This window comes from Podarcis liolepis (genome assembly GCF_965112155.1).
Source record: "Podarcis liolepis genome assembly, chromosome: 3".
NCBI lineage: Eukaryota > Metazoa > Chordata > Lepidosauria > Squamata > Lacertidae > Podarcis > Podarcis liolepis.
The window spans coordinates 84,997,498-85,012,620 of NC_139557.1; the positions used below are offsets into that span (position 1 = coordinate 84,997,498).

Genomic DNA, 15,123 nt, shown 5'->3' on the forward strand with positions numbered 1-15,123 from the left:
TGAAAAAATATTTAATACAATGGTTTTAAATACAAAAATAAAAATAAGGGTGCTATCCAAACAAGGACTTCTGTTAGTGCCAATAAGTTTGGCTGAATTTCCGCTCCCTGCACCCCTTTAATCTGCTCTGGGTCCCCCATGCTCTGCAGCAGATTTAGGGCATGAGGGGTGTAGTGGGGAAAGGAAAAAGTAAAGTTCCACTGTGGAAATGGAAATCCTTGCATTAATGGAACTATGTCCTATTGGAGAGATGTTGTTTGTAGATGACACAGCTTTGACAGGGCACTCTGAGGAAGCTCTACAGAGTCTCATCAACTGTTTTGCCCAAACCCACACGGAGTTCAGCCTTAGCATCACCCTGATGAAGACCAACATCTTGGGTCAGGACATTGCCAGTACTCCACACATCAGCACTGGTGACTACTTGCTTAAGGTGGTAGACAATTTTGTCTATCTCGGCTCCACCATAACCAGCAACCTCTCCATCGATGCTGACCTGGACAAGCATATTGGCAAGGTGGCTACAGCAATGTCTTGCCTCTCCAAAAGGGCACGGGAGAATGTGATGCTAATGACCAATACCAAGATGAAGGTCTACCAGGCTTGCATGTGGAGCACATTGCTTTATGGTAGTGGGACGTGAGCAACTTACACCCACCAGACATGACGCCTCAATGCCTCCCACATGCACAGTGTCAGGAAGATTTTGGGCATCACATGGCAGGACAAACAAAGTCCTCCCAAACCCACATTCCCAGCATGTTCGCAGATAATCTGCATTGGCTTGGTCATGTCCACAGAATGGAAGGTGGAAGCATCCCCAAGAACATGCTCTACAGGGAGCTGGCCCATTGGCAGACCAACTCTGCATTACAAAGATGTCTGCAAATGTGACATAAAAGCTGGCAACGTGACATGAAGGCTGGCAACATCAACCCTGCCATGTGGGAATCCCTTGCGGACAACCACAGTGCCTGGAGACAGGGAGTCAAATTGTATTTCCATAGCAGTGACCAGAGGAGAAATGACCACTTGGAGGTGCGCAGAGAGAAAAAACGCCATGGTATATCTGCATCAGCAAACACCTTCATCTTCCCCAGCTGCAACAAAACATGTCTCTCCTCTCTCTACAGCCACAGCAGGCACTGTGACTCTCCAACAGTTTGACTTCACCCGCAAAGGCATATACTTTCACTGCCTTTCGAGGCAGACATATGCCAACCAAATTCTGTTAAGCCAGGTGGTGCAGCAAGCGGCTGAAAACTCCACAAATTTTATGGAACCCAATTTCTCGCTTTTAATTTTTTAAAATTAACATTTGTACCCCATTCTTCAAATCCAGAGAATCATCAGAACAACTTGCAAGATTTAAAATCCATAGCACTAAACAATGAGATAAACACATAACGGACAAAGAGCAGAATTCAATCTCATTGACAAAAGTCCTGGGGAAATAGGTTCCTTTGGGAGCTGATGAGAGAAACTTGGCACCAGATGAACCTTCCAGGGGAGAGAATGGTGAAATTGGGGCAGCATCACTGTAAAGGCTCCATCTGTGGTCCTCACCAGTCACAGCACCTTGGCAGTAGCAGAATCTGATGAAGAGCCTCTAAAGCAGACCTGTGAGAAAGGGTCATGTGGGAGAAGGGGGCCCTTAAGTACCTGGGCCCTGTGCCAACTGTATGTAGAGCGAAGTACTTAAAAAAAGAATATGAAGGCAGAAACTCTGTCAGGTAAATGGGATCACTATGGGGTTTAGTCATGCTGCTGCTCTCCTCAACATGCCCTCTGGCTTCTCAATCTTTAGTAGATCAGTGCCTGCACATTTCTCTTAAAAATGGAAGCTGGACTGCATGCATATTTGGCATTATGAGAGGCATATCAATATACAGAATAAGACATTGTCCAGACGTAAGATAAGATGTGCAAGCTAGCACTCTTAAAAAGCACATCAACAGACGTTTTAGAACACTTGCCAAAATGACTTTTGTAGCACTGCTATCAGGCTATTCAGAGAGCCCATAACCATCTGCCCTCAAGTGTGATGTAGTGTTGGGACTAGGATCTGGGAAACCAGGGTACAAATCCCTACTAAGCTCACAAGGTGACCTCAGGCCAGTCACCACCGCTCAGCCTAAACTACCTCATAGGACTGCTGTGAATAAAAGATGAGGAAGGGGAGAACTATGTATGCCACCATGGAGAAAAGGTGATAGATGATAGATAGATAGATAGTCATACTTACTCCCTACTTGGAAAAAAAATCTCTAGAAGTGCTTAACAACTTGTTGCACTGCTCACTTTATCAATCAAGTAGCTTTCTTCAAAGCTAAGTAACTAGTAGTTTGAAAATCTCCTAGTTACTTTGGCCTTTACCTGAAAGTTTCAGCAGCAAGTCTGCAGGAAGCAAGTCTGCAGGAAGTCCTGCCAGAGATGAATTGTAATCTGCAAGGTCTCATCAGCAAACATCATAAGAGACCAACTTAACTAGTGATCAGTTTGTTTTGAGAGGCGGTGCTGACAGTGCTACACCCCAATGACTGCATGTAAAGTGAACTCACTTCCATGGAGGGAACTGAAAAAAGAGTTCAGCACAGGGTGCCTCAGAGGCACAGGCCTCAGTTCAGTTACACAAACTGTTTGGGAGCAGCAGAAGTCAGCGGCAAATTTCATGCTGCTCAAAGCAGCTAGCATAATTTACATGAAAGATGAGAAGATTTTAGTAAGTCCTATGCCTATTATGTTCAGGTTCCTTAATGTTCCTGTGCCTTTCTAAAATGCAAGACTGCTCATGTGACATTTTAAAAATAGGGAGCAGAAAAAGGCGCTGTTTCTTTATCTCAGTTGTCATCAACAGAATGGGCTCGTTTCCAGTTTCTGTTTGACCAAATAGAGGCAGCAACTAATCTGCTTCTCACTTGCAAAATGTCATTTCAAAACAAATCAATTAGGTCCCACCCATTTCCAGCCATGAAAATTGTACCCTAAGCCATTTGGCTTAAGAGGGCTGCTTGTTAGCAAAAGGTCACAGCAACTTCAGAAAAGTCCCAAGTGCAACAGGGACTCTCTCACTAGCATCATCACATGGATTTATCTAAGCAACAGGGACAATGCAGAAAGATACAGTCAGGTTTTAGGGCACAGGAGAAACAAACAAGAATGTAAAAGGGTTAAAGGAGAGAAAGAGAATTCTGGCAGATTTGCACACTGCCGTCATGTTCCATGAAATTAACATTTTGTGCTAGTGGGCAGCCAAGACTGCAACCACAGATTTGCTTTAATCACTGGACAGCTCCTGGGAGAGGCTGAACCCAGATTCCCACCCCTGTAATCTGTAGGATCTGATGAAAACAACTTGGATTGAATTAATTCGGGGCTAATAAGCAAATACTGCAGTTCTGTCTCTGCTTTGTGCTGCCAAAGTGAGATGACATTTACTGCATGATCAGACTAATCATGTTCCAAGGGAAGAAAAGAGGAAACATGTTTTGCCTTCACCTCCATAGGGTATTTGATTTCTCCCACTAGGTAAACAAACTCCAAAGTGAACAACACATTTTCTGGATTTAGAGGTTCACTGGAACAGTGGACGGAACCAATACCTGAGGCCACCTGGAGAACTGACAAGTGCTAATAATCTGACTGAACACCATCAGAATCTGAGCCAGAGTCTGTTTATACAGCCAACACACTCTTATCTTAGAACACATACTATCCCATCCCCTTGGGTTGCAAAAGATCTGCTGCCTCCAAGTTCTCCTCTGGTACTTCAAGCTATCAATTTAAAGGGTTTTTGCTATCTAAAGTTTCCACGTTCTAAACCTCCCAATTTCCCAGTGAAAAAAAATCTGTTTTTATTTCCAATCATGTAAGAGTGAAATAAGTAACAAACCTAAAAGAAGCAAAAATTTAACATCAATATAGCCCTTCAAAGTCTTTTTACTGTAACCCTTACAATCACCCTAGAAAGGTGATTAGTATTACTATCCAGTGGAAGCTGAAAGAGTGGCTTCATTAAAGGCCACCCAGTGAATTTATGGCAAAAGGGAGATTCACCAGAGGTCATTAGCAGCTTGTCAAAACAGTTATGCCTGGAATGAACTCTAAATTTTCACCCCAAATTTAGTCTGCAATCCCAAGTCATTGCATTCACATTACAACACCAGATACATATGTTGCCTGTCATGTCAAATAGACAATGAGAAAAAACTGCATAGAAATGCAAAATTTGAATATCTGGAGGTATGTTAAAACATAGAAGGTCATATTTTGTAATGTTGACTCTAAGCCTGCAAATCTATCTATTTCACCTTTCAACAGAAGAATAGCACCAGTTGGAATCTGAAATGTTAAAATCACACCATCAGCTTAAAACTACCGGTAACCCTGCTCCGCACATGCTATGAATTGGGGAGCAGTCTGGCAGTGCACTCAAGAGTGAGACTAGGAGGTCACATCTCTGCAGATCTCTATGAAGGTTTGGCTCGGGGATCAGCTGCTTACCAACTTGAGAACATAGGAAGAGGCCCTCTTTTTACATTACATTTATATACCACCTTTTCCTCCAAGGAGCTCAAGATGGTGTACATCATCCTGTTTTCACAGTGGCCAACCAGATGCCTGTGGGAAACATGCAAACAGGACCACAGCACAAGAGCAATCTCTTCTCCTATGGTTTGCAGCATCAGGATGAAAGTTTGCAACTCCTTGGAAGCAACACTACTACAGCGGGCTTGTCCCTGTTCAGCTCAGGCAAGTACAGCAGAGCACTTTCCCCACCCAAGAACTTCTGGATGAAACATCAACCTTGACATGGCTGGCTGATTTATTAAAAGGGAGTAATCCAAAGAGACTCCTTAGTGGAAAGGATAATACTTTGAACAAAAAACGTATTACTAAATCACGCCATATATCTGCAGAAGCAGCAAGTCTTTATGCCTTAGTCCAGAAAGTAGAGAAAATACTATGTCACCCTGTGAAGTTTGGTCCAAATAAAATCTAGCCCCTGAATGGGAAACTAACAGGAGGAACACACACGACAGATGCAAACACAAAAACTTATCTATACATAACCAGTTAGGTATTTAGGATTTTACAAAAAGAATTATGTTTAAAGCCATAATCTTTGAGGATTCAGCAGCATTAATTAACATGGGCAAGAGCTGGTATTCCATGCTAAGATGGAATCTACTGAAAATTCAGCTATAAGAGATCCTATACTGTTGTTGGCATCTGTCTGTCTTAGGAGACAATGGAGGAGTGCGCCTTTGGGAGTGAGGTCAAGCTGTTGGAAGGTTGCAGAGCCTCCTGTGGCTGTAGAGACCAATGCGGGAGAGACATGTTTTCTTGCAGCTGGGGGAGATGAAGGTGTCCAGTTGTCCTATTGCAGATACACCATGGCGTTTCTTCTCTCTGCACTCCTCCCAGTGGTCATTCCTCCTCTGGTCACTGCTATGGATACACAATTTGACTGCCTTTCTCCAGGCACTGCAGTCACCTGAAAGGGATTCCCACATGGCAAGGTTTATGTTGCCAGCCTTCAAGTCCCATTTGCGGACATCTTTGTAAACAGTGTTGGTCTGCCAATGTGACTGGTGCCGGAAGCCAGCTCCTTGTAGAGACATGTCCTTGTGGATCCTGCCATCTTCCATTCTGTGGACATGTCCAAGCCAATGTATACGTTGCCAAGACGGGAATGTGAACATGCTGGGAATGTGGGCTTGGGCGAGCATATCTTTGTCTGGAATTCTGTCCTGCCATGTGATACCCCATATCCTCCTGATGTAGTGCATGTGGAAGGCATTGAGCTCCTGATAGTTGTAAGTTGCTCACAACTCACTTTCATAAAGCAGGACACTCAACATGAAAGGCTGGTTCCAATACTAAATCTTCAGAGTAACTGCTGCCTTAATCAGTACAAATAGAGTATTACAAAACTTCTGAAAAAATGTTTGGTCAGCAAAGTATATTTCCTAATATACCCTAGTTGTCAACTCAGCACGCTGATGGTTACTTTGGGATCCTCTCAGTCACCCTTAGCAACGACACAGCCATCTTCTATTGTTCAAACCTATATTAATTATTAAAGACAAGAAGATCACCTTCCCTAATATTATTTTTCCATGTAAGGCAGGCCGATTTGACAAAATAGACAGGAGTTATGTGTCTGGACATGAGATGAAGCTCACCAGACAACCTTGGCCAATTCATTATCGCAGTCTAAAAGTGCCTTACAGGATTGTTGTGAGGATGAGTTAAGAACTGTATACTGTTCTTAATAACAGTGGATGCCAAAAAATGGCTTGACAGTACTGGGTAAAAAGCAGGCCTGCCAGATGTCTCTTGTTTTAAGGGAATGCCTTGTATTATCAGAATGCACAGACATAAAAAATAATGGGTTCTCTTGGGACAGACACTTCTTCCTTACTTTTGTCTTATTAACCTGTAAGTGCAGTAGGAGGCAAAGAATTTTTTGGAACTAACTATGGCCTACAATATCAGATCAGCTGCTCTGCAGTGATGTTTGTGTACTTTGCTTTACAATTGTTTTGAATTATCTGTTCATTTAACATTATGTTCTTCGAGATAATACACTTGATCTGAGCTTCTCAAAAGCAAATAGCAGCTTCAGAGAAGCTATTTTTGTTGGGCCTATGACAGGGGAAGAAGAGGGTAAATTTTCCCCACCCCCAACAGCCCCAGTGCTAACATAACTCCATACAACTACTATTTGAGCTTAAAACAAAATACATGTGACATTAAGCCATGTGTTTAAGGTCATATAGTGCCTGGCCTTAACACTTTCCATGTGGCAAATGTCATGATCACTTCCTAAACTTTTGATTTTGGCCTGTCATTTTCCATTATTTCCACACAAGCCTCCTCAGCCCTTCAAGTTTCTAAAAATGACTCAGTGGAGCAGTATCTTAGCAAAACCCCTTGGGATGCATGTATTCCAGACCTGCTAATTAACTCCATGTCTCTACTGTTTCCTTACCTGCTTTCTTGAAAGCTCATTCAACAAGGCCATTACCACTAAATTGTTTATTGCTCCTTTTCAATTCCTTATTTTTCTTGTTTTCCCCTCTTTATTAGTGAGCCAGCCATCTCACAAACCATTTATTTTCCTCCAGATGCATTTCTGTCTCTAGTCTATTAATCCAATTGACATTAGCTTATTCTGCAGCTATGGCTTCCTTATCTTTAATGGTGTGCTCTTGTCTGGTTCTCTTCCTTTCCATTTCCAGCATCGTATTGCCTGCCCCTTGTCTATTCCAGACTTGGAATAACCTTTGGAAAAGCAACTTCTGAGAGTGCAAACATTGTTGCTCATATTCAATGGTACTTTCATTTGCTTATTTTTCTCTCCTTTTGTATTGTGTCTATTATACTCCAAGCCAGTATAGTTCAAAGTACTGGTGGAAAGGTGATGTGCAAACATAGCAATGACAGCTACCTAAGTGTGCATAGCTGCAAATCAGAGAAACAAGTGTCCCACTGGTATGTGAATGGCATGGAAGGACGTGGAATACCAGTTTTATCTATATTATGGACAGCAGACTGAACAGGGTTGATGGTATCAAAAGCCACTGGGATATGAAGCAGAATTAACAAGGTCACACTTCCCTTGTCCCTCTCCCAATAAAGGTCATCTATCAGTGTAACCAAGGCCGGTTTGATGCCAAACCCAGGACTGAACCAAGAATTAAATTGGTCTACATCAGGGCAGCCCAACTTTGCATACCAAGTGGGCTGCAAGAGTACTTTGACAAAGTACCTGTGGGCTGCACACTGCTTGGGGGGTGGGCGAGCGAAGCCAAAATTTGATGTCCCCCCCAAGCCCTCTCATTGCCTTCCCAAAGCTGGCAAAGCGAGGCACAGGCTTTGGGAAGGAGGTGTGAGGCTCTGGCAGGGTCCTAGAGCCTTCCCATCTCCTCCCCAAACCACAGTGCATAACTTATCCAGCTTTCAGAAAGCAGTGCAAAGGCTTGGGTGGGGAGGGTTAAGTGTTGCTGTGGGCCACCAAAAAAAGGCCTAGAGATACCCGATGGACCACCCTAGTCTAGATAATGTTTCATCCAGAATGCCTGCAGTTGCTCTGCCATGACCCTCTCACCCATCTTCCCAAGAAAAGCAACTGGTCAGTAACTATCCTAAATGAGGGAGTCCGGGGTGTTAAAAAATAAATAAATGAGCAAGTGTTCCACCACCTCTTTCAAGCCAGCAGGCACCACCACTGTGTAACATCGCATTCAACATACCTGGATTCACCCAGTCATGCTTTGTCACATAGATTTTATTAAACATGAACAACCAGGGATTGAGAGAACATGCGGTTGGACAAACAGTTCTAAGCACCTTGTCAACACTCTCAGGCCACATCAACTGAAACTGATCTCATAAAACTTGGCTAGATGTGGTGTTGGACATCTCACAGTTCTACACTAACTATGGCATCAAGACTGCTACTGAGCCAAGCAATTTCACCCTCAAATTGCCTCAAGAAATATGTCATAGTGGGCCTCCAAAGGGTCCAGGAAAAGTCCCTAAGGAGCCTGTAGTCTCTGAACCACTCCGAAGAGTAATTATTCTGCTAAGAAACAGGAGAGTTGAGAGAGTAACATATAGTAGTATCTGGAAGCTACATGCGATTTTTAAGCCTTGAAAATACACTACAGGTCCTGAAGCTGTACTCACCTCGTAAGAATACTTGTGCTTTAGGTTCCAGCGACAGATAGGACATTGACCAGAAGGATTTGGAGGAGTCGGGGCTTCCTCAACTTCCAGCATTTTACCTTCAATCTAGGAAAGAGAGGGCAGATGGAGGGGAAGATTTAGATTTCAGACTTCCAATATATATTGTGCTGCTTAATTTCCAACAAGTGCACCCCCCAAAAAAAAACCTTAAGGAAACTTAAGGAAAGGGTTAACTGGTATTAGCTACTGGCAATCCAGAATACGACAAAGAATGGACTTGATGACAAACGCAGCAGAGAGCGCAGTTTAAGCACACACGCACACACGAGGTTTCAGCACTTTTGCAAATGTCAACAAACTCAAGAATATTAGTCAACTACTTACAAGGAAGATTCCATTTTACTGTGTAGCAATAAATTCATAAATGGGCATGGCTCCCTCTAAAAGACACAAACTGCACCTCCCTGGCCATGAATAAGAAGACATACTTTTGAAATTGCCGCTTTGAGGATATTAGCAAACATGGGCTCTTAAGTTGCATAAGCCTGGAGTAGACTCTTTTTAAAAAATCGGCTGCAGGACACAGACACTTCTTCCATTGGTCAAAACTGCAGGAATGTTTATAAAAACTGGGGTGGCTCTCCACAGCACACTTTCCTAAAGTGTAGTCTGAATTTAGCTTTAAATTGCTCAAACTGATGAAATTGATAGCGTTTCCCTTGGGGAAGTATTTAACAACTTAGCCTATCTGACAAGAAGCATTTCCTGCCAAGCAGCTTATGTATTCCTTTTCTTTAAGCAGACCACGGCATGTTTTTAAAAACAAACCAACCCCAGACCTCTCTCATTTGATGCAGCCAGAACCAGGGAGTTCTTTTGTAAGTATTCAGCTGCAGTCAGAACTCATCAATTTAAAACTATCCTGAAGAAAACTCAATTTAGATGCAGTAGGCCTGACAGCTACCAACTTGGGCAGGCTATACATATTCAAATTTTGTAAATGTTCAGGCTTTACATGTTTACATGCTATGATATAAAGCCATTATTCATATTCACAATTTATAGTAGTATTCTCAACCAGTAAAAGAACTAAATGGCATATGCTATTTGTTTCACATAGTTGTGATTTGGGGGGGTGGGCAGAAAAGACATTCCTCCTTCAGTCAGGGAAGGAACACGACTAAATGTTTTTCCTAGAAGATCATTATTCATGCAACAGAAATCTACGTAGATTTGAAGAGCAGCATGCACATTATGTGAAATGATTCAGAGAGCTACATCAATCTATGGCAAAAGAAATATCAGAAGATGCTTTAAAAATGGGCTTTTAGAAAATAGCCTGACAGTTGAGCTTTACATCTCAATGTTTTCCTTTTGCAACTCTTTCTAGAGTCTCTTTGAGTGAGAACTGTAAAGCTTGAAACATGTGACACCAGAGCAAGTCTTCAACAGCGCCTTTTGGATTGTTTCCTCGTGTTAACTGTCATTTTTTGTAATGATAAATGATATATCTATGTTTAAAGCAAAAAAAGTACATAGTTTGGGAATAAACAGTACTCAAACAAATTCAGTCTTCTGTAGAAGGATGGCCATCTTGAAATCATTTATGGTGAAGGAACAGAATAATTCTTTTTTGGAGATGTTAAAACCTGTATCCTTTTACTGTAACTTATTATTCTGAAATGAATATAGCTGGGTCACAAGTACACCAAATTGATTTAACATGGTTAGTAGTACACAAGAAGTCTATTAAAGATGTATATTAACATCACCTGGCTCAAAAACAGCCTAACAATTCAGATAGCAAAATGTTTTATTACACCACTCAAAATGTAACATGAGTTATTCTGGAAAGGCCCAAAGATCAAAGCTAATGTTCATGCCCCCATCATGAGTATCTTCACAGAGCTTCACTAAGTGCTGGCTAGAGGTACATGCACCTTTCTCCCCCAAGATTTTGGCTTTATTTATTTCCCCAACCAGACATTTATGATGCTAAAGAGAAAAGCAAAATGTTCCAGAAAGCATATTCAGATCACACTTATAAAATCAAGAGAAAATTAAAATCAAACGAATGACCTCACTTTTTGAGCATATTTAATTTCATCTGTGCTACATCTTTAACATCGCAGAGTATTCTTTTCCCCATGAGAACATTCACCCTTCATCAAAGCACAGATAGGGATTTTCAGTGAACCATCCCTCATTATTCTTGAGGATGCTAGGGAAATCTTCACCATTCAGTACTGCATATTGATGGTCTATCAACTACAGCAGTCTTGGGAATTCTTCATATCTAGAGTGTTTTTGCTTGCCTTCTCCCAAAATAACCTTTGCTTGCAGAGAACATTGCATTTTAAGCAAAAATCCAACACCCAAAGCACCACATGATGCATTTTTATTCTGTAGTGCTGTGAGGTCTCCGTTTCTTCCCAGAGAAGATGTCTCTGTTAGAAAACCTCCCTATACCCAGGAATGATGTCAGCATATGAAGCAGTATTATCATAATATCATAAACATTTTAAGATGTGTTTTCCCCCAAGTGCACCTCAAGTGGGGAAATTCATTCCTTCTGTTTACTGACAGAGAATGTAGGGAAATGTCTCCCACCCAAAACCTCAAAGTATACAAGATACTTAAGGCTGTCTAATTTCTGCTTGTAACTTACAAAGATATTCTGGAAAGCTAATGATTAGGTTTTTCTTGGCTGTATTATCACAGGCAGAGTTTCATAAGTTATTCCTCCCACTTTCACTTGTTTGAGGAATTCTCATGGGCTAGGATTAACCTAAAATTTCCAAGTTCAACTAGCATTCCTCCACCAATTTACTTGTGAAGAATTTTATACATTGCCCTTCACCAGAAAAAGATTCTATGATTTGTAGAAAAGAATCAATAAAAACCTAAAGTACAAATCAGCATAAAAAAAATCAAAAGACTAATGAAAAGCAGCAGACTGAGATTTAAAAATCTGTAAGTGTCTGGGAAAATAAAAGGAGGTTTTCCTGATGCCTAAAGAACTCTCAAGGCTGTGGTATGCTAATGCTAGAAGACTGTATTCTCCTATTAGTATCTTTATATTTAATCATAAAAGCCACAATTCAGCAAACATTTGTTCTGACTTAGTCCCTTGAAAGCAATGGAACCAAACCAAGCTCCATTCCATTGCTTTCTTGGGGCCTAATCATGACAAACATCTGGTGGACCATTCAAATTCCAACCAGATAATAAATACTGCCAGAGGAGTAAAAATAATCTGTAGAGATAACATACTTTGGGCAACATAATCACTGTAGGGATAACCTGGTATTTAACTTTTGGAAGGAGATCTGGGGTGAGACCAGATGAAGAAATGAAATAGAAGAGGGGACTAGGAAGAGAGGCCACAGCACTAGTATGTAATTCATTTTGTGAGCTTTGGGCACATTTTTGGGGAGAAGTAAAATACAACTTGATAATCTACTTACTACATATTTTGGAAAGTTGTCTATTTGTTTGCTATGCATTTGTACACCTCTGAAGGTATCGTAACCAAATTTTGCATTAAGGTTCCTGAAATCAAGAAGGTTTTCATCTATGTTTGGATACAACTGAATGCCATTTTGAATCAAGATCATACAATCATAGAATGATTCTATGAAATGGACTAATTTTAGATAATGGTTTTAGACAATGGACTAAAACTTTCAAAGCTACACTGATTTGTTTGTTTGTTACAATTCCTGAGCAACGCTGGGGATAAGGCTTTTGCTTTTGTTATTAATATTTCTCCTACTAATAGTCACTATGGTAGGCCTTCTAACACACTTGTTCACTCTTCCAAGACAGTGTTTATTAAGCAGTAAGGCTCAGCCTAGTGAATACCATATTTATAGTCTCATATAGCTTTCAGAATTAAAAATTCTATGCCACTGTGCTTATTAAACTAAACTCCTATTTTTTGGCTTTTATTCATAGTACATTTGGTTGATGTTCAAGTCGGGTGCTACTTGTCCCTTTGGGAAAAAATTAAAAGGAAATTCCAATAAATTAAAGCACAGTAAGACTTATATGGGTACATATAGACATTATATCGTGCATGCTTAATTTCCATTCAGAATAAAAAGAAAAGTTTCAAAAATATCAATGAATGGAGAGATTTCTTAAACCCTTTTCATATTACTTCATGGTGTGGGAGCCACCGCAGCATGACTTCTTCCTGCACCATGAAGTCAAAAAGCTGAAGCAGCAGCTTCCATGTACTGTTATGGTAACTTTGGGCTCTTTTGAGTATGCATAACTGCAGGCATTCCTAACCTCTGCATACACCTCTAATTTCTCACAAATTTCTTTCACTGATGCAATGGGCACTAGAAAATTTTGAACAGGGTTCAGGAGATGAAAAGGTCACCTGTTTACTCTCTGCAGGAGAATCACTGTATTCAAGAAAAGAGGCGTAAACTTACATTGGTTACATGATGGAAATTATTCAATTGCATTTTTCTGTACAAACACAGTTGCTGCGTAACAAAGACAAGGATCTGAGACTTAGAAAATAAGTCAGTTATTGTACTTACAATAGTGGTGTTTCCTTCAGTAGTTTCTACAACTGCAGGTACAAAAAAAAAAAGACAGGATGTCAGATTCATTCAAATACACTTATATGCATTCTTGTTCAGTACAGAAATTGTGCCTATGAAACACTGAGAGGAATGCTGTTAAAAAACTGCTATGACACTGACAGCAAATAAGCATTTCACTAAAACTAAGATAGAGGTATTTCACTTAGTGCAGGTAGAGACAGATGACATTAAGTGTTTGTTTTTACTGTCTGCCGTCATAAAATCATCTCCCTAATACTGCTCCCAAAAACTACAGAAAACCTTATTAACTCTTAAGGATGGTGCAATAAAAAATAACACTAGCCTGTACTGAGGGATTATTCTGCCTTGTTTTACAGATTATTGAAATAACATTTTCATATGCATTATAACTTCTCACCGGGAACCATTTCAGAACTGCTTATGGCAAAAAGCAGCCTAGCCCTGTTGTCCCTCTGTAAGGCTTTGGGCCACAGAGATAGCATTAGTATTTGTGCTCTCTCGAATATCAGAGGGCCATACCTCTTCCTTTCAGAAGACCTTCTACTGCATAACTCCCTAAATACTCCCTGACAAGGAAGCTAAAAGCAACCTAATACTAGAGTTGGAGCCTTTTTCGAATATGGCTCATGTGCTCTTGACTGCTAGATATCCTAGCTTTTCCTAACCTTTTTATTCTAACTTTCCTGGTCTTGCTTGGACCATTTCCTATCAAGGTTCACTCACAGTAGCTACTCCCCTTTGCAGGGATGAGGGAGTTGGTGACCCACTCCAAAAGGCTAATGAAATAAACATAATTCTCAAGGATGCTTCTGGATTTTCTGTTGGCATAACTGACTTTCCTGTCAATTCTTTGGTCACTCTGTGGAAAGTGGCGATGGCTTGGGCCAGGAGCTGACACAATCACACCAAAGTGCCATTTTCTGCTGAGCAGATCCATGTCAACTTGTTAAGGTTCTGGGGAGCTGAGGACACTGAATCAAATAGGAAGGTATCTATAGTGCAAGCAGGAAGAGATTCACTGGGAATCTGAACACTAACGGAGTGCTCATTTTTGAGCCTGCATGGTAGATGTGATGTCAGCAGTGCAACAGCTCTTTTCCATAACCACTGCATCCTCACAGTGCTGGGTGGTTCAGGGCCTTTTGGAATCTGTTGCTTGTCATGCAGGTTTTAAGTATAGCCACAATATTAAAACAGAACCTCCAGGTTTAGAGGCAATAATCAACTGAATGCCAGAAGCTGGGACAAATAATTCTGGTGGTGGGAAAGCTATTGCCTTTAAGTCTTGCTTTTGAGATTCCCAGATCATCTGGCAGGTGTGGTTGCTTATTAACTAGGGGGAAAAACAAGTTCATTATTCTTTCAACTTTTCCAGGCTAATTGCCAAAAAGTAAGGGTCAAGGCTGCTTTTATCTCACTTGTTTTGTTTATTTTCTTTTTTTTTAGAAAAGGTGTACACTTTTAACTAAATAGACAGTTCTGTATTATATTATATTTATAGACCGACCATAAAAATAAATGCTGGAGCCCGCCCTCAAATCCACCATGCCTCTGGCTCTAAATTTCTCATTCAAGGCTAGAAAACCCTACTACCAGGTAAACAGCATTAACAGACGTGACAGAATTCTCATATACCTTTTATTCTTTTACAGGACTCTTGGCACTCTTGAACACAATAATTCAGTGTTGCTCAGGGCAACATAGTAATAGTTCCTGCTGTGACCAACAAGTTCCTGAGAGATACAATGTGCTGGAGATGGGTTATTTTGCTTCTGTTTAGCTGTTGCCCCAACTACAGACAGAGTTCTGATTGCACCATCAGCAACTGCCCCATAGCAGCGAA

General features: G+C 40.9%; 1 protein-coding gene across 2 annotated transcripts in view; it reads right to left on the bottom strand.

Moving 5' to 3' along the window:
- The window catches only part of MRPS18A (mitochondrial ribosomal protein S18A), a 30,095-nt gene that overhangs the window by 13,742 nt on the left and 1,230 nt on the right, over positions 1-15,123 (bottom strand). For both annotated transcript variants that reach the window (XM_083497116.1, XM_083497117.1), the window contains exons 2-3: positions 13,254-13,285; positions 8,698-8,802 (exon numbers count right to left, since the gene is read on the bottom strand). In XM_083497116.1, coding sequence (XP_083353242.1) covers positions 8,698-8,802; positions 13,254-13,285 — 137 coding nt within the window. The remainder of the gene's footprint in view (positions 1-8,697; positions 8,803-13,253; positions 13,286-15,123) is intronic.